The sequence below is a fragment of the Alexandromys fortis genome, unplaced genomic scaffold (assembly GCF_014885135.2).
Source record: "Alexandromys fortis isolate MF-2015 unplaced genomic scaffold, M_Fortis_MF-2015_v1.1 scaffold_102, whole genome shotgun sequence".
Taxonomy (NCBI): Eukaryota; Metazoa; Chordata; class Mammalia; order Rodentia; family Cricetidae; genus Alexandromys; species Alexandromys fortis.
The window spans coordinates 996234-1020229 of record NW_026067984.1 but is presented as its reverse complement, the minus strand read 5'-3'; the positions used below and the strand labels follow the sequence as shown (position 1 = coordinate 1020229).

The 23996-nt window shown below is 46.4% G+C and overlaps 1 protein-coding gene across 7 annotated transcripts in view; it reads left to right on the top strand.

Moving 5' to 3' along the window:
• Nucleotides 1-23996, top strand: part of Fnip2 (folliculin interacting protein 2) — an 86006-nt gene extending 62010 nt beyond the window's left edge. For 6 of the 7 annotated variants that reach the window (XM_050158731.1, XM_050158730.1, XM_050158729.1 and 3 more), the window contains 5 exons: nt 6073-7396; nt 8259-8415; nt 14776-14976; nt 18358-18473; nt 20792-23996. In XM_050158731.1, coding sequence (XP_050014688.1) covers nt 6073-7396; nt 8259-8415; nt 14776-14976; nt 18358-18473; nt 20792-20870 — 1877 coding nt within the window. In that variant the 3' untranslated portion in view covers nt 20871-23996. The remainder of the gene's footprint in view (nt 1-6072; nt 7397-8258; nt 8416-14775; nt 14977-18357; nt 18474-20791) is intronic. The other variant, XM_050158733.1, reaches the window with a different exon arrangement.

Below are 23996 nucleotides of genomic sequence, written 5' to 3'. Positions count from 1 at the left end.
TTCAGAAACTGTAACAAACACACAAACAATGTTGCTAGTGCTGTATACACATGCTAATTGATGAGATTCTCACCCTGCCTGTCACAGTGTCCTTATTTGATAGCAGTAAATTACTTTCCTGTCCTTATGCCTGTGAGACACAAAAGGAGATACAAGTCTCATAGGGTAAGTAATAGGTGTGCTTTTAATGAACTAACTAAAGAAGTCATGGAGAGTAAAACAAGTTACGTGGGGGGCTGGAGAGATGGCTCAGAGGTTAAGAGCATTGCCTGCTCTTCCAAAGGTCCTGAGTTCAATTCCCAGCAACCACATGGTGGCTCACAACCATCTGTAATGGGTTCTGGTGCCCTCTTCTGGCCTGCAGGCATACACACAGACAGAATAGTGTATACATAATAAATAAATAAATATTTTAAAAAATAAATAAAACAAGTTACGTGACTTGTTACCCCAGGGTTTGGGAGACTGAGGTAGAAGATTATTATGAGTTGTAGGCTAGTCTGGGCTATTTAACCAAGGTGTTGTCTCAAAAAAATAAATAAAAAATAAAGTGCAGTGCTTAATATTTTGATGCTTGGTACAAGGAACTGTTCAAAACTTGGCACCTCGCTCAGGGATGAGAAGCTCTTCTTGAGGGCATATGTTGTCTTTCTCAACAGGAAGACATCCTTTCCAAAGTGTATCGTTTCCCCCAAAGGGGAATGGGCTGGATGTTAAGGAAATAGTGTGTCCTGGTGTAGAGTCGATTTTCAAACAATGGTAATGAAGCCACGTGCATTTAATTAGATAAATGTATTTAGACTCAGGCTTGCTTCTCCTGTGGGATTGAGCTCCCTGGAGCCACTGATTTCGTGTGTTCAGTGTAACAAGGCAAAAATCCCTTCTTGTGGGCTGTTCATTGCTTTTCTTTGGAGATATACACCACGGAAGGTCTTCAGTTTGCTCTTCTTGAGAAGACGCCCTCCAAGGTCCAGGTGTTGTTCAGAGCTGGTTGCGGAGGGAATGAATAAAGCCTTGCACCAGGAAGGCATCTGACAGCCTTGAAGGCATTTCCATGATTCGAGCTCTTTCTGTGTGCTGTGGTAGGCAGGAAAATGCAAGCTCTGCGGCCTACACAGCAGTGCAGGTGTAATTTTAACCTGGTTTCCTCAGTAATAAAACCAGTTCTATCTTGAATGATTTCAGCTTCTTGCTGAGAGCTCAGCAGGACAGCCCACCTCTCATCTCTCCTGCGCCATTTCTCAGCCGCAGTCTCTCCATACTCCAAGGTGGTGAGCTGGTGCCTTTGTTCCCATGGGCACCACTCACGGGGTTTCCACATTAGAGATAATACCCACCAGCGGCCTGTGGGAGCCATTGGTGGGCAGAAAAGCATTTAAACAGGATAGCAGGCGTTCTGTAAAATGTGAGTTTTAGGATGTGGTGTCTCAGCAGAGAATTTGCTGTAGGTGAGAAACCTGCCCTTGAGCTGAGTGGACTTTCGCCTGCTGCCTTCAAGGTTTGGACATTTCCGCCGCAGCAAGCCTATCCACTCTTACTTGGGTTCTCCTGCTCAGAGTTCATTGATCTTCCCGAATGCACAAACTTAAACTGCATGAATGACATGACATTTAGATTTTTGGGAACCCTTGTTTTAAAATCTATTTCCGCTCCAGTCTCCCTGCCCCTCTCCCAGAATCGCTGCTGTGTGCATCTCGCTGTGCTTGATGAGGCCCCCAGACAGCAGAACTGTATGTATCTTTCTTCATTTATATTTCTCCTCGCAGAATGGGTAAAATCCTACCTGACCTGTTTTCTTCACCCTGATGAGATCTGGTCTTCATGGAGTCTAAGGATTGAATGACTATTATTAGGCTTGACCCTTGACTATCACAAGATATCAAGATACCTGTAAGACTTTCCGTTTTATAGACAAGGGACCTAAGTCTTCGGGAGGGTCGAAGTGAAACTCATCTCTGTGTTTTAGAGCATTATCTTTTGTTTGCAGCAATTAGTTATTTTCTGACCAAAAAAGCAAAAGTAATAAACACTTGTAAATCTAGTCTAACAATAAGAAAGTGTACATCTTCTGTTTCTCCTCCTCTCTGCAGAAGAGGTTGCTCACCTTGATTTTGATGCTAACCATCATCTAGTTTTACTGCTCATCATTTTTTATTCAGCAGAATGTGGGCGTGCGTGTGTATATGTGCATGTGTATATGCATGGTGCAGGTGCCTGTAACCATGTCAGGTCAGGTGTTCTCTTCTGTTACTCCACCTTGTTCCCTTGAGAAGGATTTTCTCACTGAATCTGGAGCTCTCTGTTGCCCAGCAGTTTGGGTACAGACATATGTATCTATACCTGGCTTCTTATGTGGATGCTGGGAAATGAACCTAGGCCCTCAGACATGTAAGCACTCTTTCTGAGTATTCTAGCTCAGCACTTACTTCCTAACTTGTAGACAGAAGTTTCTGTTCCACCTGGTCCCCTGCGACTGTTCAGTCCCAAAGAAACACACAGAAGGCCCGCTTATCTGTCTGTCTATCTACCTACCTACCTATCTACCTGTTTATTTATTTATAGCTCAGGCTTATTGTTAACTAGCTCTTACAACTTGAATTAACCCATAATTCTTGTCTATGTTTAGCCATTTGGCTTGGTATCTTTTCTCAGTAAGGCATTCTCATCTTGATTCCTCTGCATCTGGCTGGTAACTGACTTTGTCTTTCCTCTTCCCAGAATTCTCCTAGTCTGGTTGCCTCACCAGACTTCCTGCCTGGCTACTGGCCAATCAGCATTTTATTAAGCTAATATAAGTGAAAAAATCTTTACAGTGTACAAAAACATTATCCCACAGCACCAACCCTTACTTAGCAATATGTCTTCCCTCTTTATCCATTTCTTTTTTTTTTTAATGGAGGATTTTGAACCCTTCCCCTGAGAAAGGGCTTTGTGCTTCTTTTCTAGTTTTGCTGCTGTGTACCAGCTACAGGAGTAACCCTTTGTGATCTGTGAGAAATCATAGACCATGCTGCTCCAACACTTAGAAAATTAATTTAAAGCCTTTAATCCCAGCACTCGGGAGGCAGAGGCAGGCGGATCTCTGTGAGTTCGAGACCAGCCTGGTCTACAGAGCTAGTTCCAGAACAGGCTCCAAAGCCACAGAGAAACCCTGTCTCGAAAAAATAAAAAATTAATTTAAAACAGGTTCAAACAATCTGGTAACATTTTTAGATCTGTGTATTTATGGAGAGATGGGAAATAATTGCCTGCTTGTTTCTTACTGTGTAGACCAGGCTGGCCTGGAACTCATGATCCTCGTGTCTCCGCCTCTCTAGTAACTGGGATCATGGGCCCACGTGACCTGGACCAGCTTGGTCACGTGGTTAGTACTGAGACCACAGAAACGCCTCTGAGTCCTGAAGTGACTGTGATGTCCTGAAATGCGGGGCACAGGATCAGAAGGAGGGCATGGCATGAGCTCGTGGTCAGGGCAGTTCTCTCAGATCAAACCATAGCATCTCCCTGTACTTCTGAGCTCTGTAAGCCTTCAGTCTTGTCTTTTTATAGAAAAGTTGTTTATTATTATTTCTGTCCTGCCCTTTAAATGTTCTTGGAAGCTGTGCACTGGGGGAAAACACTCCCAAGGACAGACTTCCTTATGGTTCCCTAGAGAGAGCTTCCTGCCCATTCTCACAATGTTTCTCTCAGCCTCGGTCTACTAATTTTAGTTTGCTCTAGCCTGTGGCTTCCTGCCTCACTAGGAACACATTCCCCAGCCGAGTCCTGATGTCACCCAGTCTTCTTTGTAACTGTCACTGAGGAAGGAGCATCTCTATTTATGGGACACTGCTTCCAGTGTGAATGGCTTCCAGCCTTCTGGTTGATTTGCTTGGTTGTGCAAATATAATCTGTAAGTGCCTACCCACTCAGTAGATGTTGGCTTTATTAGTGAGCATAAAGCCGTCAAGACCAATTTGTGTGGCTCAGGTATTCTTGGGTGTGTAGTCTTCCCCTGAAATACAATCGACTTACCAGGACATACTAAGAGAAAACAGTCCTTTGCCCACAGCTCCACAGCTTATGCCCAGCTCCCATCTCTGTGCTGGAATGTGGTCTGTCAAGTGTTGTGCATGTTGTCAGGACTGTTGTGAGTTCCTATGTGCAGCTGCCTGCCCCGCTGTGTCCAGAAGTCATGGTTGCCTTGGAGTCACCCACTGCCTCTGGCTCTTAGATGCTCTGGTTCCCTCCTCTGCAAAAATCCTTAAGAAAGGGGGATGCAGTATGTGTGTTCTGTTTAAGGCTGAGCATTTTACAGTCTCTTAGCCTCTGTACCGTGGCCAGTTGTAGGTCCCTATGCAAATATCCAGCTACTGTCAGTAGAAGCTTCTCAGATTAGGTCTGAGAGATGCACTCATCTGTGGGTACACAGTAGATCACCAGAAATACTGTTTCCATTAGGAGAACCGTATTAGTAGACTCTCCCCAAGGCCCCCAACGTCCAGCTTTATGGTCTTGGCTCAATAATTGTGCTGGATATGGGTTGTATTCTGTGGAGCAGGACTTAAATCCAAGCCAAGAGTGATTAGTTACTCCCATGAAGTTTTTGCCACTATTGCACCAGTGGGTATATTTTACCAAATCAGTCATTATTATAGCTCACAGCTGGGTATGATTGGTGATCACTTCCCCTCCGGTAGCATACATAACACCTTTCAGCACTATGAAGGCTAGCCAGTAGGGTGTAGCCTCCAGGTGGGCACCTGCTTGATATCTGTATGTGGTGTCTTCAGCAATAGGGTCTTAACCGTGAGACTCTGGAGTGTAACTAAGAGCATTGGCAATAGCCTGTCATGTTGGGGGTCTGTGGGATCTCATCAGCCAACAACTCCTAAAGAAATAACCTATCCCTGGCTCTGATTTTTATAGGGACATTGTTGCCCTGTTAGAGGTAGCTACGTTTTAAGGTGTGTTAAGTTTCTACAGCATTTGGTTTCCATTTGACTTCTTTGAAAGATCTTTAGTTATCTTTCCCATACTCCCTCCTCTACCCTGCCCTTTGTCCCCCTCCCCCCACCATTTAATCCTTCCTGTTGCATTATTCCTTTTCTTAATCCTCGTATCAGTGTGCTCTACAGTAGAATGTGCTGGCGGGGAGCTCTGTTGAAGGGCTCCTGTCTTCTTCCACTCTTTGCAGTGAACCCCAAACTGGCTCACCAGCCCATTTTAACCCACTTACCAGAATATAGCGAAGGAAACAGGTTTTGTGTCCTCTAGGCTTTTCATATGGTATGAAATAAAGAAAATTTTCAGATTATTGTTCACAAGTGGGTAATTTTTCTTAAAAATCAAACAGTCTACTTAGAGCAAATCCATGTACTAAGAGAATCCTACACACACTACCCCGTTAACTAATTTTAGCTGATTTACTTCATATCACTTTGAAGTAATTAAATTCTTGAATTTACATTTTACCCTAAGACTCACCATCCTCGGATTCTTTTTTATTTTTATTTATGTGTTTATACTTGTTCCTCTGTGTGTGGGTGTGTGCATGTGAGTTCTGAGATTAGAAGGTGGCCTGTCCGGAGTCACAGACAGTTAGTTGTGAGACACCTTGCCCAATGAGGATATGGGTGCTGGGGATTGAGCTTAGATCCTCAGCACAGCATACGCTCCTAACCTTTGAGCCCTCTCTCCGGTCCTTCCCAGGACACACTCCCCACTGTAATTCTCCTAAGAAATTCTTATAACTTGCAAGATATCTATGTAGTGGACCTGGTCATTTATGCAGAACAGTGGCTTCAGCCTTCCCTGAGCCAGCATGCAACCAGCTGCACCCAGTGCATGGCTTGTGTGTCCAGCAGCACCGCTGCTGTACTCTGCTAGGCTGCAAACTGTCCAGCCTTCCAGACCTGCTCTCAGTGTCAGGGCAGCTGGAACATGGTCATTCCTGGAAACTTCATTATCTGTTGCCTCAAGAAGTGACTGGAGGCTGAGAATCAAGTAACTAGTTTTGTTCTTGTAGAGGGCAGATATTCCATATATGCTAACACCAGAGGACTTTGTCTTCTGTCTGTCTTTGCCCTGTAGGTGACCTTTATGGAGCGATAGGCTCTCCGGTGAGACTGACCCGCACAGTGGTGATTGGAAAGCAGAAGGATTTGGTCCAGCGCATCCTCTATGTTCTGACCTACTTTCTCCGCTGTTCGGAACTACAAGAGAATCAGCTGACCTGGAATGGGACTCCTAGTGAGGATGACCAGGTTATAAATGGGAGCAAGATTGTAACTGCCTTGGAAAAGGGAGAGGTGGAAGAGTCTGAGTACGTGGTCGTCACGGTGAGAAACGAGCCTGCCCTTGTGCCGCCGGTCCTACCGCCAGTGACCACGGAGAGGAGGAGCCCGGAACCTACAGGAGTCGCCGAGACCCCAGAGGGCACGCATACTTGTGAACTGGGTCACAGTCCTGAGAAAAACAAGTGCAGGAGGCCAGAGCAGAGTTCTGAGGCCAGTAGCGTGGGGTTCCAAGAGGCAGAACCTGACAGTTCCTGGACACCTCAAGGTGTATTCTATGAGGACAGCCAGGATGACCAAGAGGCACCCCAAGATGTCTCTTCAAGACCTCCCAGCTGTGAGGTCCCCAGAGTAAGAATCAGGATGGATCATAGAGCTGTCCATGAGGAGCTGCACGCAGAGATGTTACAAAAAGCAACTGATAGATCGTCAGCCTGGCCCTGCCCTGACAGACGTCCCCAGGAGGAGCCTTCTGTTGAAAAGGTCACTTTCCACATTGGAAGCTCCGTCTCTCCAGAGTCCGACTTTGAAAGCCGCACCAAAAAAATGGAGGAGCGGCTAAAGACCTGTGGCCCATTCCATGGGACTAGTGCCTCTGCCAGGCCTAACATGGACACCAGCCTGGCTCAAGACCAGCAGGGCTCTAGGTGTTCCTCCAAAGCTGACTTTCAAAGGGACATCGCCCTTCCTCAGGACCAGTTCTCAGGGGGAGAAGGTGTCCCTGAGGACAGACACCTCCAAGCCAACATCGTGGCAGGTGCTGTGGGACAGCTTAGCCAAGCTCAAGACCCCCTCGAACCTTCTAGCTGTGCAGCAGCCAGTGGCCAGAAACCACTGGAACACACTGGAGATGTGCAATTAAAAGGCAGGAAAAGACCTTCATCACAGCCTGTAAACACATGTAGGCAGCAGGGTGGCCTGCTGGGTGCTTCACATGTCCCCTGTGGGGATGCCAGTGGTAAGGCCCACTTCAGGATGCAAGGAGACATTCCCAGGAATGAAAGCTTGGATAGTGCTCTCGGAGACAGTGACGATGAGGCATGCGCATTACCCCCGCTAGACCTAGGTCACAGTTGTGACAGGACTGAAGGGTCCTTGGAAGTGGAGCTGCCTCTGCCAAGGTAACACTGCCCAGGGAACTAGAGTCTGTCCCCAGCCTGACTTCTGTGACCACGGTTTCTGTCAACGACCGCTTTATACGCCATACGTGTTTTCTCTTAAATATTAGAGGGGTCGTCAGTTACTTTCCAGGGGGTCCCAGCCTGTGTGGTCTCCAAGGATGCTCACAGTCTCGGTGGAGCTGTGTTCTTGGACATAGGACTGGTGATTGGTTGTCTTTGTAGCTCTTGAGACATTTGGGGGGGCGTGAAGGGTCACAGCAGCCACGGTAGCAGGGAGGGGAGAGCTCCACTTGGTGTCACACCCGCCATGAGGCTCCCTTGCCACTTTATACTCTCGTTAGGACCCCGTCGGCTTGGTCCTTTGGTCTGTGGTAACTGAAAGTTGCAAATAAAGGTTCCCTCTGTTCTTCCCCACTGTGGTGGACGCCTCCCTCTGCAGATGAGGTCAGATTCATGAAGCCTTGCTTTGGGCACCGTGATTCCCAGCCTCCTCTTTCAAGCTTCTGACACTGACATACTGAACATCATGGTGCTCAGTGTGAGGAATAAGATCAGATCCCTTGTTTTTTTTAGACAGGGTCTCACTGTGTAGCCTAGGCTGGCCTTACACTGACATCTGGCTTAAGAATGAAGTTTTTAAGAGCCATGGAAAAAGTATATTTTTTTCCAGGCTTCCATTTTAACTAACATACTTCCTTTCCTCCAAAAAAATCCCCTCTTTGCTCTCATTCATGATCTCCTTTTAGATTCTGATATGGGCTATAGGAGACTATGATATTTTCTCTATCATTGGAGGCTTTGTTCCCACCGTAATACAAAAGTGAGTGCTTCTAACTATTTAATCATTCTCATGTCGTCTCAGGTCTCAGAGCACCAGCAAACCAAGCGTTAGAAATTTTGGCCGCTCACTTCTGGCGGGTTACTGTGCTACGTATATGCCGGATTTGGTGCTGCATGGAACCGGCAGCGATGAGAAGCTGAAGCAGTGCCTGGCAGCTGATCTGGTTCACACGGTGCATGTAAGTGACCCCGGAATAGAACCGCTGGATGGCCAGCAGCGGGCTTTTCAGTTACACTGAAAGCATCAGTGCAGAGGATTGCTTGTTGCTGTGGGATAATGCTCTTGTACCCTGTAACAATTCATCACTCGTATTGTTTTGATAAAACGCTAATTGTCCAGTAGCCAGGCAGGAAGTATAGGCGAGGCAACCAGACTAGGAGAATTCTGGGAAGAGGAAAGACTCAGACACAGAGGAAGCCAGATGAGAATGCTGCACTGAGAAAAGGTATCAAGTCTCGTGGCTAAAGATAGACAAGAATTATGGGTTAAGTTGTAAGAGCTAGTTAATAATAAGCCTGAGCTAATAGGTGAAACAGTTTATAATGAATATAAGCCTCTGTATGTTTCTTTGGGACTGAACGACTGCAGGACCAGGCAGAACAGAAACTTCCGTATACAGCTTGTAAGACACAGAGTAACACGACAGCCAGTGAGACATAGTTAAGAGTCCTGGGACTGTGAGCATGACCAGGCTAGCCTCAGCAGAGGGAAATCAGGTAGTAGCAGAACTGCAGGGTCTTGGAGCAGGAAGAGGAACTGCCTTTCTGGGGACAGTAAGGAAGGTGGGGCATCTGACTGCTGGTTCTTTCCTCCAGCCTCTACTTTCTTCTGCAAGAGGCCAGGGAGCAAGGGCACAGCTGCGACATAGATCCTTTCCATTGTCCACAGAGGTCAGCCTCCTGGGGCTAGAACAAAGGTAGAATAGAGCAAAGAAGGGGTGAGTGGCCGTGGGCTGTCCTGGCAAACAGATAAATGGCACAAATGGTGAGTGATGGTGGCATGCCTTCAGAAGGAAGACCAGAGAGGCGCTCGTACGGCTCGTTTATTATTCAAACCTTGCAAGTTTCTAAAAGCAGTTTTTTTTAACTGCTTTGCCATCGAGCTCACTTCGATAGCTGGGAGGAGACAGCTGTAGAGAGATTTACAGGTATGACTGGGAAATTGCCTGTAGCTGCTGCTGAGTGCTTTTCTGTTATCTGCAGCGTGACAGGAGCTGAACGCGTCTGGAAACTATGTCAGTCTGATGGACCTGTTTTTAATTGAGCTGCTAAGTCAGCAGATGTGCAAGCATAGACGTTTTGCAGTTAGAAACATACATTATCTTGGTCTTGGGGACCTTATGCATCGCTACCCCCTGCTCACATCCGCCTGTGCAGAGCCCTGGGGTGTTTGCTGTCTGTCGTGCTGTTGGTTTGATTCCTAAGGACTTGGGTTTTGCTCCTTGCGCCTGTTCTCCACCAAGCCTGAGTTCTGCTTCTGCCAGAGGCACGGGGAGACTCTGGGAGCTGGTGGGGTTGTCCTCGGTGACACTGAGTGTATCAGCTGCTGCACACTTTGCCCAGATGGGCCCACATTCTCTTACCACCATGGAAAAGTAACCTCCTGGTTGATAATCACCTCCAACTTACCCGTGACACATCTCAGGAAATTTTGGCATTTTTATGGGCCATCAAGTTCTAACTTCTGAATAATAGATTTTTCATTATAACTGTCTGGCTCTGTAATTCCTACATTTGAGAAAATAACCATGCCTGCACTGTCATTCCTCTGAAAGCTTTTCCATGTTTCATTGTCTTCCTTTTAAAAATAGCATTTTTACACTCTTATCGGCTCGTGTTTCTTTAAATTATAAGGTCCTCTTGTAGTTGAATGTTATTAGGTATAATAACCTGGATCATGTGATGTGGGCATATTCCAGATGCAGCTGTGTGCATTGTGTTGGTAGGAAACTCTGAAGGGCTCATAAGAATACCTTTAAAATCTAGTACCTTCATAATATGTCCAGTTAACATTAGTGGGCTTCCAATCTTACTTGACACGTTCATGAGTCTTTGCTTTTGTTTGTTTGTTAGTTACAGGGGCTCACCTTGGCTGGCCTGGAACTCACTCTGTAGATCAGGCTGTCCCAAACTCGCAGAGATTCCCCCTGCCTCTGCCACCAATGCTGCTGCTGAGTTTGATTTTGAGGTGGACTGGCATGTAGACTGCCGCTCAGACTCACTCTGGTGTATGACAATGCTCTGTTTTTACTGTAGAAGGGATTTCACTTCCGTCTACAGAGATCTGTGGGAAACAGGGTATTTGTAAGAACCCTGGTGATTGTCCATCCATAAGGGACAGTGACTGTCAGAGCTGAGGAGGTTGTAGCTGCCAGAGCCATGTGGAGAGAAGGGGGGAAATCACTTGGCGCCTCTCGCTTTCACAGCCTGTTTGGAGGAGTCTGAATAGTTTCCGTTTCCTGCCAGGCTTTGGAGACTCATAATTCCTTTTAAAGAAAGACTCTGAACAACTTTTTCAAAGCAATTGATGGAGGTTATTGATCTGTTTTCTAGGCGTATGCGTGGCTGAGATGATAAAGTCTGGCCTCGTTAATGCACATTGTGTAGCCACAGTAGTTTTCTTTGGAGCACGAGGGGATTTCTTTCTAGAATATTCAACATCAAGGGTGTCTTTTTTCTCTTTTTGTTACCCTTGTTGTATCGGGGTACAGAAAACCTACCACTCGTCCCTCTGAAAGAGGCTTTTTGCCATTCCTTCTTGTGGCCTTCTTCACTTTCATGCACTAAGATTCAGGTTCTCTCTGGCTGTTTTAAGTTGTGCCCCGTTTCAGTCTGTCATTGGAATCCGTGCCTCCTAATACATGTTACTCAGCTTTGCTTCTTTTTCCTATCGACTACATGTGTTCTTCTCTTTGCTTTCCTTTCACTGTGAGTGGGCAGAGGACGCATACATAGGCCGGCAATGCTCGCATCCTGTGACCCTCAAGCAGCCTTGTCTCTCTTCTGCATCCTGTCTGCCACTGAGCGCTGCCAGCTCGGCAGCGTTAGTGACTAAACCGGGGTCAGAGGTGGGCCTGAGAGACGTCAGCAGCGCTGGCTGGGCTCTGAGTCCTGGCGTTCCTCAAGTGAGGCCAGCGGCACCATCCCACTGAGGGGGATGTTGGAGGACACGGGAACAGGGAAAGGACGGTGCGGTGGTTCCGAGTTTGCTTTCCAGGTTGGGGTGATAGCTCAGTAGGAACGTGAGCGTGAGGAGTTGTGCAGTCTCCAGGACCCAGGCAGAAAAGCGGGGTGCAGTGGCTGGACAGGAGGCAGGAAGATTGCTGAGGCTCACTCCTGGTCAAGCCCAGACTCATTAATAAGGTCCTTTTGAGAGCACGTGTCTCAAAATACAAGATGGATGTACCCCTAAATTTGACCTCCTGCCTGCCTGTGAGAAGTTGGGCCTCCGAAGAAGGAACCTAGGTTTGAATCATAGCTTGGTTCCTAATGCCTTTTTGGCCTTTGGGGGGAATTTCCATTCTATAAAATAAACTGTGCCAATGTCATTTGAATTTGAAAATTCTATAATCCACATCAAGTGTTGAGCACAGCGCCCAGCGCACGACTAAAGTACAGTGCCCAGGAAATGTTAGCTATTAAAACAGGAAATGTGGGTTGGGCAGTGGTGGTATACGCTTTTAGTCCCAGCACTCAGGAGGCAGAGGCAGGCAGATCTCTGTGAGTTCGAGGCCAGCCTGGTCTACAGAGCTAGTTCCAGGACAGCCAGGGCTACACAGAGAAACCCTGTCTCGAATAAATAACAACAGACAAACAGTAAATGAGAACGTACCTCAAACAGTAAAGCAGTAGAGGCATTGCTCACAGGTAGATACCCTTAAATTGCTATCAGAGGTTAGGAAGATGTACAGGTGTCCCGCACACTCTTGTTCCTGAAAACACCTGCCAGACTTGACTGAGCGGCGCCTGCACACAGATTCGCCCTCCGTCATGTCACAGGGAGCAGGCTGGTATCTCTCTCTATGTAAGGTCACCAGGACCAAAATTAACATCATATTTTAGCTTAAAAAACAAAACAAAATAGTGATCTAGGTTTCAGGCATTTTGCAGACCAGTCTATAAATAACAGTTGGCTATAGCAGCCTGCTCCATTTAATTTTAAGAGTAGCAACAGATTGACTCCAGAAATATCACACAGGAGTCAGTAGCTCAGATAAGGAGCTTTGCTGAGCGCCTGGCCGTGGTGCATGCTCATGAATGCTAATTAATTTATGTGGGCAGCCTTAGCTAGGCTACAAAGGAACAACCTATCCCATCAGACAAGAAAGCATTACTTAAGTAGCGCGCAGTACTCCAGGCACCAGGTCAGCAGCCGCCTCAATCAACAGGTTAGAAACGAAGCAGCTCTGGAGGAGCCCCGGACTTTTCCATCTCTTTAGGTTGATGATAAACACACTGGTAACTTGGAGCAGCTCTGGCTTCTGCGGCTGTAGCCCCGGATGCAACCCCATCGGGGTTCCTTTGTATTCCTAGTGTGCCACCTGGTGCGTGGTGCATAAGAAGTGCATGTTCATTATGGGTGACTTCACAAAACTGAGTTTAGAACATTGTGTGTTTATGGTTGGAACTGGAATTGATGGGAATGAATATTCCTTCCTCTGGAGTAAAGAGAAACATGAATCATCTTTCTTTAAAATAACAGAGTAAGAATGATGTGTTTGACACGGTGCCTGTAGCTTGTTGCATTCACTTTTTCTTAAATGTATTTATCCTTATGGATATGGGAGTTTTACCTGCAGAGGCCATAAGAGGACCTGGAGTTACAGGTGACTGTGAGGCACAGTGTGGGTGCTGGCATTGAACCCAGGTTCTCTGGGAGAGTGTCCTGTATTTGTTTTCTTACAGGAGGCTATGTCTTTCAGACCTGTCTCTTGTGTACGTTGTATCATAGTTCAGTCATTTTCCCATTTCCTTTTTAATGAGATATTTAACATTTATGTGTGTCTCCACAAAAGCTGCAAGCCTCCTCTTGCATTGTGGTCACACACTTCATCACATGATGTGGTTCTGGAACTCTGACTTGGTGCACCTTTTTGTCCCTTCGCATCGAATCTGATCTCAGCCCAGCAGTTGAGCTGGTGGCCACAGGCTGAATGTGGGGATCAGCCTAGTGGGCACAGTGACTATAGCCACAGCCACAGCACACAGAAGCTGGGCTTTTCACCCTAGATCGCCTTGCTCTGCTCAGAGCGCCCGCTTCCTTCCCTGTGCCCATAGTCCTCATGTTGTCTTGTGGTTCTCAGAGGCCTTCCTCATCTTCCCACGGTCCACGGTGCTTGCTGCTGTTGCTGCCCTTCCTTCCTCTCAGTTTAAGATGGGATCTCGCTTTGTCACCCAGGCTGGTCTTGAACGTGTGTTCTTTCATGGGATCACAGTCATACAGCATCATGAGACCCTTCCTCTTCATCATGTGACCACTCTTCAGTCTCCAGTGACTAATACTGACCCTGTTTCCAGGAACAAGGCACTGCTGAGTACATGCAGATAGCCGTACAACGCTGTGTGCCCTGAGTCTCTGTCTGCTGACTCTGTTGGATGCACTAGCAGTCTGGAGGCAGCCTCTCGGGTAGCCTGGCTGGCTCCGTCTCCCCAGTGATTGAAACAGGCTAGAGGAGTGTTACACCGAGGCAGTGTTGGAACACGCTTGAATGCCTTTTATGTGATAAGCATATGTACTATCCCATTGGAGACCGAGAGTAGGAGCCCAGCAGCATGTTGTACCAGCTTCATGTCCACACCATTCTTCCCCTCCAACATGTGGGGATGGCATGGTTATTCAAGTTTTAGGGTATAAGCCTCGGTCTTGGCAGTTCCCAAAAGCTAGGTTTGTCAACCATCCCAGTATACAAATTGAGGAGCTGATGGCCTGTAAAAGTGGCAGCATTGGGTTGTGCGGGACACAGGCTGGACTGATGGGTCATCTCTCCCCAGCAATTGCTGGTACAGCTTAGGGAGGGTATAATGTTATCTTGACCTTGTTATTGGAAAAATGTCAATGGGATCTTCTAGCTTATTCTGGTTTTCCTCATTCTGAATGGGAGTACAGTCTTTCATACTGATTGGAAACATGGAAAAAGCAAAGTCCTTTTGTTTATCTATGAACTCCTTAGTACCTTCTGGTTTTTTCAAAATGATTTTAAGAAGAATGCCATTTTAACCAGCTTTTAGAAGTCTTTATTAACTAACTTGGTGTGTATTATGTGTGTGGGGGCATGCCCACATAGACCACAGCACATATGGAGATGAGAGGACTACTTGAGACAGTCTGTCTGTCCTTCCGTGTGGATCCCAGGGACTGAACTTAGCCCTCTGAGCCATCTCAGACCCTCTAACTAGTCTCAAGCTGGTTCAGTGGCACCCCTTTCTGGGGACCAGCGAAGCTCCACACTTCTGCAGTCCACACCTTCGTCTTCTGATGCCGCACTGAACACTCCGTCCGTCCTGAGCTGGGGAACCCTGACCCACTGCATCTCTTTCAGCATCCAGTGCTTGACGAGCCCATAGCCGAAGCCGTCTGTATCATCGCCGACACGGAGAAATGGACCGTCCAGGTGGCCACGAGTCAGAGGAAGGTGATGGACACCATGAAGCTGGGCCAGGATGTCTTGGTCTCCAACCAAGTGTCCTGTTTACTTCAGTCCGTTCTACAGCTCTATAAGCTGCACCTTCCTGCCGACTTTGTAAGTACTTGGCCTTTCATCATCCAAAAAAAATAATGTGATTAAAAGATAACTTTTATTCATTGCTTTGATTATAAATGTCACAAATTCAGACACATTGTTTTTAATGGACTGAAGGTCTGCATTAAAGAAAAATGGAACACGCTGGCGCATGGGAGGAGCTTTGCTGGCGCAGAGGGCAGTGTCTTCATTGGAGAACTTGTAGATGATCCAAGGCAGGGCGGTTTTTTCTGTGAGCATCCTCACAGTCCATTAGGGGTGAATGGACTCGATTCACATTTGAAAGGACTTTGTAATAACTTATCACATGGTGTTCGGTTGTTCCTTTCCCAGTGGGATTTTTAGGATCACTTTTGTGACATTGTAACTAGAAACTAAGAACAGCCTAGAAAGTCCTAGGAAAGGGTTACCAGCTCTCCCCTAGTCAGTGGACTAGCAAACTCCTGATTCGTGTTGAGTGCAGAGAGCGGTATAGAGGAAGTGTATTCAGAAAGTGAGCAAGGAAGGCTGGACAAGGAGAGAGAGACGGAAGGCACATAGCTGAGCAGCCTCACTGTGTGGCCTTAGGGACACACATGGTGCGGAAGTGCCTGCCTTTTCTGCTTCCTTCCCTTCTGTGCAGGGTGGCTATTTGCAGCCAAGCCTTAGTTCAAATTCCTGTCCCCCTCCTGGTCTCCAGAGAGAGCACAGAACTGTTTAACAGCCCAACAGGAAGCATCATATAATACACGCTGGTCGTCTGTCTGTCTTCTTACAGCCAGGTCCTCAGTTGTAGCTCTTTGCACACACGGTCAGGACTCTGATGTCGGTATTCTGAGGGATGGTTGTGAAAGCTGGGGCAGTGTAGAAGGAGAGGAAAACCTTGAAACATCCCTGGGACATGTGGCCACTACTCCTTGTGTGGTGGACGATGGCGAATCCTTGAAGCCCAGGTTCCTTGTTTGCAGCGTGAAGATAGTTTGAGCCTGTTGTGAGATTGCTCCACAAACCAGAGAGGAGACAGTGCTTTTCAGACTGGCCAAGTGCCACACCGGCTCAGGAAGCTGCAGTAGCCACTGTGTATGTCATTTCACAGTCAGTGACGGCATGGAAACCATTTCTGAGTTCAGTGTATGAGCCTTGTAACCTCTCAGAGGCACATGTTCCTCTCTGTACATCTAGAGGAAAAATAGAACCTGCTTCAGGCTGGGCGATGGTGACGCACACCTTTAATACCAGCACTAAGGAGGCAGAGGCAGGCGGATCTTTGTGAGTTCAAGGCTAGCCTGGTCTACAGAGTGAGTTCCAGGACTGCAAGGGCTACACAGAGAAACCCTATCTTGGGGAAGAAAAAAATCTGTTTCATATGCTTAGGAAAACGAGTTAATTCAAGCGAAGGACATGGAATGGTGGTAGGTATTCCATTCCATCAGTAAACAGTTATTACTGTATATGATAGACAATATTGATGGTGTAACAACTGGCAACATCTTCCATAAAAATCTTTATTTGGCTCGTAACTGAAGCATGCTCTTGCAGGATGTCTCTTCTGGGGTTAGCAGGAGAAACAGGCTTCTTCTTTTCTTCTAGAAGCAGACTGATTTGTCCATCCTTTGAGGCTTGGGTTTCCTTTTCTGTAAGGGAAGGAGGAGATATTAGAGCCCATGGCGGCTTGCTGCTGTCTTTACAGATGCCTACATTGGATTCTCTCAAGACATTGTTCCCATTGTCTGACATCTTAACTATCAAAGCAATACATTATAGAAAAGTCTTTCTGCTTCATCTGGTGGAAGTATACATAACCACATAATAAGACACGAATGACCTACTTAATCTGGCAGAACCAAGATCCAAGAGAATTCCGTCTAAGTGTTGCTTTTGAGAAAATACACATGGGACTTGTGTATGGAAGGAAATAACTAAAATTTTAGAAGTTAAATGCTATTCCTCTCAGGAGAAAGATCCGACAAAGAGGGGTAACCACTCAATGTATTTCTGTTTGAGTATGAAGCTTTAAAAAGCCACTTTTTTGTAAATGTGTTTTTCCCACATTTAGCATATATTTCTAGACCCAGCATCGCATCATACATTGTTACTGCGGACTGAAAACATCACACATAAAAACTACTTTAAGACATAAAGAATTCAGTCTGATTTGAATGTTTCTTGCTATCTTGTATCTCTTATTTAAATACTATGTATTTCCCTTCACAATGAGCCAAAACTTGGTAGGAAATCTCTCTGCTGTTTACCTCTGAGATTGGTGCCATCCCCTGCCTTGAGTAGTACTTACAGCTGTGGTTCATCCTGAGCATCCTGCACCTAAGATGCTTGCCAGTGACAGACTCAAAAGCCCCTGTGTCTCACAGACACTTCTCCCCCATCATTGATCAGCCCAGATGGACAGGGTTAATGTCTTCAAATGCATCTGTTCATCTTTTTACCCTGAAAATAGGAGGCCTAATGGTCTAGAAGGAGATTGTGATGATGGAATTGTGATGACAGCGTCTTGCCAGCGCTGTCAGGTGTCATCTCCCGACACTGGGGCGACTGCCTGCCAAATGCAAAAGCCTTCGCTGCTGCCGGGAGACGCAAATGGAGGGCTGTGGTTCCCAGACGACTGGAGCTAAACACAGTTCCAAGTGAAAAGATGTCCCCAAGATAATTATTCTCTCCTTTTGTTATTAAAGACCTAATTAAAGGATCCTCTAAAAAGCAAAATGCAAGTCTGAAGTGACCTTGTTCCCATCACTCTGCTTCTAGGAATGTATTATGCCAGAAACGTCTGAGGTCCAGAAAGAACACAAGAGCTAAAACATTCTTTACAAAATTATAGCCCCAATGTAGAGTGCCCTATGGTTAAGTAAATAGTAGTAAGGTAACATTTTTCTAAAGCACTAGCCATGAAAATGGCCTAGTAAAAGGAATTCTTAAATATGAGATTATTGGTAAGTTTCTCAACAAGAAATCTTGTGAACAAAGATGTAAAGACAAGTGCAAAAATAAATCCACTTCTGCAACCCAGAACTCGCTGTTCTGTAGGGTTCTGATATATAGGAGGAGTGTGTCTCTCCAGAGAGCCAAGATGATGATGGTCCTCACTCCTACATCGGTTCCAAGAACAAAGTTAACTATTTAAAAGCCAGAAAGATGGGTTGTTCATGCTTAGGGAAAAATTGCAACTCTGTAAAAGATTCTCTTTTTGAAAACATACTAGAATGATATTATATGCAAATGTTAATAACCATTTTATGAAAAATGTAAGCTGGTGGTTCTGGGGGTTTATTTGAAAGGGGGCGGTTACAGCTGTGTGTGTAGAAATGGATAAGGAAAAGCCCAGCTCTTAAAGATCCTGGCAGATGCTGAAGACGCAGCCCTCATTGTCAATGCTATTGGTTGCAGTGCGTCATGCATCTGGAAGACAGACTACAGGAGATGTACCTTAAGAGCAAAATGCTTTCCGAGTATCTCCGGGGACACACGCGTGTGCACGTGAAAGAGCTGAGTGTGGTGCTGGGGTGAGTTCTGTGCACAGCCGACCACACACACACACACACACACACGCCTGTGCCATTCTATACCTACTGGATCAGTAACCTCACTCAGAGGTGTGCCCATGCTGCTCCCCAAAGAGCTGCAGGATGTCGGCTGCAGCAACATTTGATCTCACTCTGCCTCTTCATCTCTAGCGACACAGTCGCGATGCAAAAATCACAAGCTGTCAGGGTCAGCGGCAGCTTGTCTCACGTTGTGGAGGAGGTGACAGGCACTTCCTGCGTACCTCCTGGGTTCACCGCACCCAGGGTTAGACTTGCTCTTTGCTAAGGATGTCCACCATCTTCCGAGAGCACTGGCCCCACTGTCCCTACAAGAAATTCTGACTTGCTTCATTTTCATTTCCGGTAGAGAAGTAACAGAAAAGACTCTACCTATAAGGAATTTTTTCCACCATATCACTTGATGATGATTCCCCTAATTTGGCATAAGAAAATGCTGTGTCTATAATGTCACCCTTAATTTTCTACTAGGCCTTGTAAAGTTTTGTTTTATTTATTTAGTTTTGCATTTTGGATGATTTGTTTGTTTTGAAGATGGGATATCATTTTGTAGTCTTACGGTTGCTGGCTTTAAATTCAGGATCCTCTGGCTTCAATCTCTTTACTGCTAGGATTACAAGCATGTGCCACCATGCCTGACTCCCAAAGTAATATATCATGATCATGATCATGATCATCATCATCGTTATCATTAAATGTTTTTATTTTATTTGCATGTACACTTGCACGCCACATGTATGCAGGTGCACTCGGAGGCTAGAAGAGAGGGATACTCGGTTCCCTGAAGCTGGAGTTCCAGGCTCTCATGAGACTCCTGACGTGGGTGCTGGCACTGAACTCAGCCACTGGAACAGCAGCGTGGATTCTCACTGCTGAGCCGTCTCCAGCTCTGACGGCATTGGTTTAGAGTTAGGCCTTGAGTCTTTGTCAGATTTTCTGTCTTTGACAGGTCAGTGTGACAGATCAGTGACTAAGACAGTAGAAAAAGCTGTCCCTGTAAATGGACACCACGACCAAGGCGACTCCTGTGAAGGAAACACTTAAGAGGACTCACTCACAGTTCCAGAGGTTTAGTCTGTTACCATGGCAGGGAGCCCAGGGCACACAGGCAGACAGGGCGGTGGAGCAGTAACGGACAGTTCTACATCCTGATCCATGGACAGAGAGACTGGGCCTGGCGTGGGCTCTCAAGGCAGCTCCTCCTAGTCCTTCCCATCCTTTCCAGGGGTGCCACTCTCTTGTGACAGGCTTCAAATACACGAGCCTGTGGGGACCGTTCTTATTCCCACCACACTCCTGTCCTATGTTTCTGGTAATTTATTTAAAAATATTTTCCCATTTGGAGGGATTGAGCTTTTGCTCTTACCTTGCAAGGTACTTCAACTGTTTTCCCTTCTTACCCAGCCTCAGATTTCCCATTAGGTCTGGTCCTATGGTTACAGGACTCTGTCCTACTCTCTGACTGGGACAAAGGGCCATTCATAGTCTTAGAAAAAGTTTTAATTTTGAAAGAAACAATTAGAACTATTCCACAGTCTGAAAGTCTCCCGTCCTTCCATCCCACACCACATGACAGCACTTTGCCGTAAACCATATTGCGCCCTGTGCTCTAAGAGGCAGCCACCCCGTGTCCGTCTGAAGCAACGGCACCTCTCCTAGTTTCGTTGTTCACAGAACACTGAGCTCCATTCCTCAGTAAGTCACAGAACCGTTGTGTGAAGAACCTGCCTTGTCATTTCCCTACTGATCTGAGTATAGGTTCAATCAAAAGCAGTGTGCCTTCAAGAGGAAGGATGCTCAGGAACCTGCATCGTGACATGGCCATGCAAGGAATAAGGGCTGGATGTCCCTGCCGTGGGAAGACCAGCCTTCTACCCTTTCTCCAGCACCATTTCCTATTGAAGCAGTGTCTCCTGGGAGGGCTTTTTATTCTCTCATCTCTTTTACTCACACTTTTCCCCTTACATATTTTTTATTGTTTTAATCTATGGGCATATGTGTGTAGGAGCTTGCATGTACCAGGGTGTGTGTTGGGGGTGGGGTCAGGACAACTTACAGAAGTCAGTGCTCTCCTCCGTCACGTAGGTCCTAGGTATGACACCTGGGTCACCAGCCTTGAAAGCTAGTGCTTTTACCAGCCAAGCCATGTTGCTGGACTGTTTTATGTTCTCGTGAGTTTTAAAAGCTGACCTGGACTTCTAGGCTGGTGCCTAGAAGGGATTCTTTCCTATGAAATGATGCGGTTTTATAATACTGTCCTTGAATTTTTCACCACCCAGGATTGAATCTAACGACCTGCCTCTGCTGACCGCGATCGCCAGTACTCATTCTCCCTACGTGGCTCAGATCCTCTTATAGCCGACCGTGGGACCGTTCTTGGAAACCGAGTCAGAAGAGCGAGCTCTCGGTGACGGCAAAGGCGTGGGAGCATGGAGCAGACACGGAAGCCGCGACGGAATGGCTCTCTCATCGGGAGAAAGTGACCTTCCTGGTGGGAGAAAACGTCAGCTCTACAGTCAGACTTAGCAGACGACTCTGGTGCTGTTGGACAGAATATTGAGGTCTGACTTTGGAGTGGGGGTAGCCAGCGAATAGAGCATTCTGTCAGGAAAATGTTTCCTGTGTAAGCATGAGAGAGCATGCAGTATCACTCTAAGAACAAGCAGGATTTTAGGTCGGCGGAGCTCTCTTTACAGATGGTGCCGCGAAGAAAGCCACATTGTGCCGCTGTCTGCGCTGTGCCGCGTCACGCAGGATTTGGAAGGGGAGAGTGCTTTGCCACTCAGTTTGCTGTGATCCCAGTGCAGCCACACGCAGATCTGAGGGACTGCTGGTGTAATAAAGCCCATGCATGACTCCATGTAGCACCCGGTGCTTGTATCGGGTGCAGTGGCCCGCATCGGCCCGTGCAGTCTAACACTGGGTAATCATCTTCAGCTTTAGCGTCCACAGCCTTCTCCAGAAAGACCTTCTACCAAAGTTGCTCCCGTGAGCTCAGGCGAGCTCCTCTGGCTGAGCCCTCCCAGCCTGAGCCTCTTTCCTCCTGCGAGTCCTTGCAGATGCCTGCCTGCGCTGAAAAGTGCATCAGCCCACTGGGAAGTGAGCCCTGCAGCGGCTCGGAGGAAGGGCGCAGGCAGTTCGGACATGTAGAAGCGATCCATGCGCGATCTGTTTTTACATGATCGGCTCTGCACTTTTTTAAACATCTTTCCAGAAACTGACCATGTATAAACCTTGCCCATGGTGAACTGTAAAAACCCAAAGAACCTTAGACTACTGAGCGTAAAACAGTCTGTGTCCAGGACTTTAAAAACAAAATCTGATGTTTAAAAGCCAGGAGCCAGTCAGGTCAAGTCAAACCCTGTCAGGTCCTTAGGCCTGTCTTTTGGTGCTTGAGAATGTGGGATAGCGTCCAAGGGCTCAGACGACTTCCTAGTTTATATCTGATAAAATCCTGATCCATGTGACATTTGTCTATTCATTGAGAGCGTGTGCTCCTGTGGACAAATGCCTACATCATCTCTTTGTAGGCCAGAGCATGGACGCTTCCTCTCTCCCCCTCTCTCCCTTCCCTTCCTGGGCTCCCTCTCTGTTTACCTTTTGTGATTTGCAAAAGGGGCCTCAAGGCACTTAAGATCTTTAATTTGCATATTTTGTGTTTCATTCTTTGAAATCTTTCCATGTTCTGTGAGCTGGCATTTGAGTTACTGATTCCCATTTGCTGGCTCCACGGTGTCATCCTTTGCTGGGAATCCCACCTGGCCTCAGCTCTCCACGTGTTTTTCCTCGCTGTGGAGGAACCGTCAAAGCAGAGGTCAGCCTTCCACCCTCGCCAGCTCACAGTGCTCCCTGCTCCCCTCCTTTTTCCCCAGCTTCTCTCTCGTTTACACGGGGATACTGCCTCACCACCATCTTCTGAGGTTCTGGAGAGAAGAACTCAGTACACGTTTGCTCAGTTCTCATGTTGACAGCCAGACCCGAGGAGCTGCGCTGTCGGCAAGTTACTTCTCAGCCTCATGCATAAAAATTTAGCCTGGGCCTTCAGATCCTACAAAACAACCTGCCTCTTACTCTAACGTTCCAAATTTCAGAAAAGCTGGGCGGTCACGTGGGGTTATCTCAGCGCCCTTCGTGGCCTCTTTTGCTGCTGCAGAGAAGGACATGCTGCTCCTCTCCTGGCTCCCAAGGTGTGGAGCGGCCACATTTTGTCTTAACCGTCAGCCTGTTCTCAGAAGCGCAGCAGCAACGGAGTATCTCATGGACTTCTGTTGAGACACGCCCACACCCTGCATCACGGATGGCTTTGTTTCATCATAGCTGGAGAGTCCAAAAGGGACCCCACCTTCTCCTAGACCCAACTCAAGGGAAAAAATAAAAATAAAAAACCTTTTTTTTAAAAAAAAAAAAAAAAAAAAACATTGAAATAAATCTACCTCAGTTGACAGGATTCCACCTGCCCTTCGGGTCTCTTCGGCTCGGAAGTCTTACCTGCTGTGTCACTGCTTGTGGGACTGAGCAGCAAGTGAGGCAGGACTATCGGGGCGGAAGTGTGTCAGTGTTCCTGTGATGACCTCTTTCTAGCATGTTGCGGTTTATATGCGATATGTCGATAAGTGATATGAATGTATAGGCAGTTGTATATGTTTGAAAAGACGACAATGAAAATTGAAAATGTAGCTTCCAAACTCGTTCATAATTGCGAAGCATCTTGTCTCGTCAATGTTACGTGGTGTTTGTACAGCTTCAGCCCATGTTTCAGAAGTGTGCTGTTTTTGACGGACAGGATCTCATCTTCTCACGTCTCGCGGAGTTGCTGTTTACACATCACAACTTTTTAACTTAACCGTGTTTCTCAGAATTCGCTTTTTTGGAGGGAGGAAATTCCCCACTTGCTAAATGATCCTAAATTGTTGTCTGGGCTCTTAAAAATCAGGTCTTCGGATTTTATAAACTAGTCTGTAGCTTTCTAGGTTCTTGGTTAGTTGGATGTACATAAGGAATATAAAATGACCCTCAAATTCTTTCAGATGTCTGGGGTTTTTCTCCATCAGTGCACACTCGGGATTGTGTTCACATGGACTTCATCGTGAAATCAAAAAGGTCCACAGCGTCTCTTAGTCAATGTGAAATGGTTTGTTTGATTTTTTTTTTTTTGTACTTGGCGGGAAGGACATTTTAGTACAACTTTTACTTAAAGCAGCCCCTCTGAAAGTTAATTTTTAAAATGTTAAAATTTGTTGAACATCTGGAACGTGTGTTTGCATTATGTTTAAATTTCAGTGTTTTAAAAAGGAAAAATTCTGGGATAAATTATTATTGAACTTTCATTAAGAGAAATTTATAGGACTGTTTTTTAAATCAGTTGAATGGATACCCATGTCAGTGTGGAATTTTTTTCCTTAAAGCAACATTCATGTATTATTTTTAATCCATTTTTTTTCTGTGACATTTGGTGCAATAAACTTTTTGAAATTATCTTGCAAA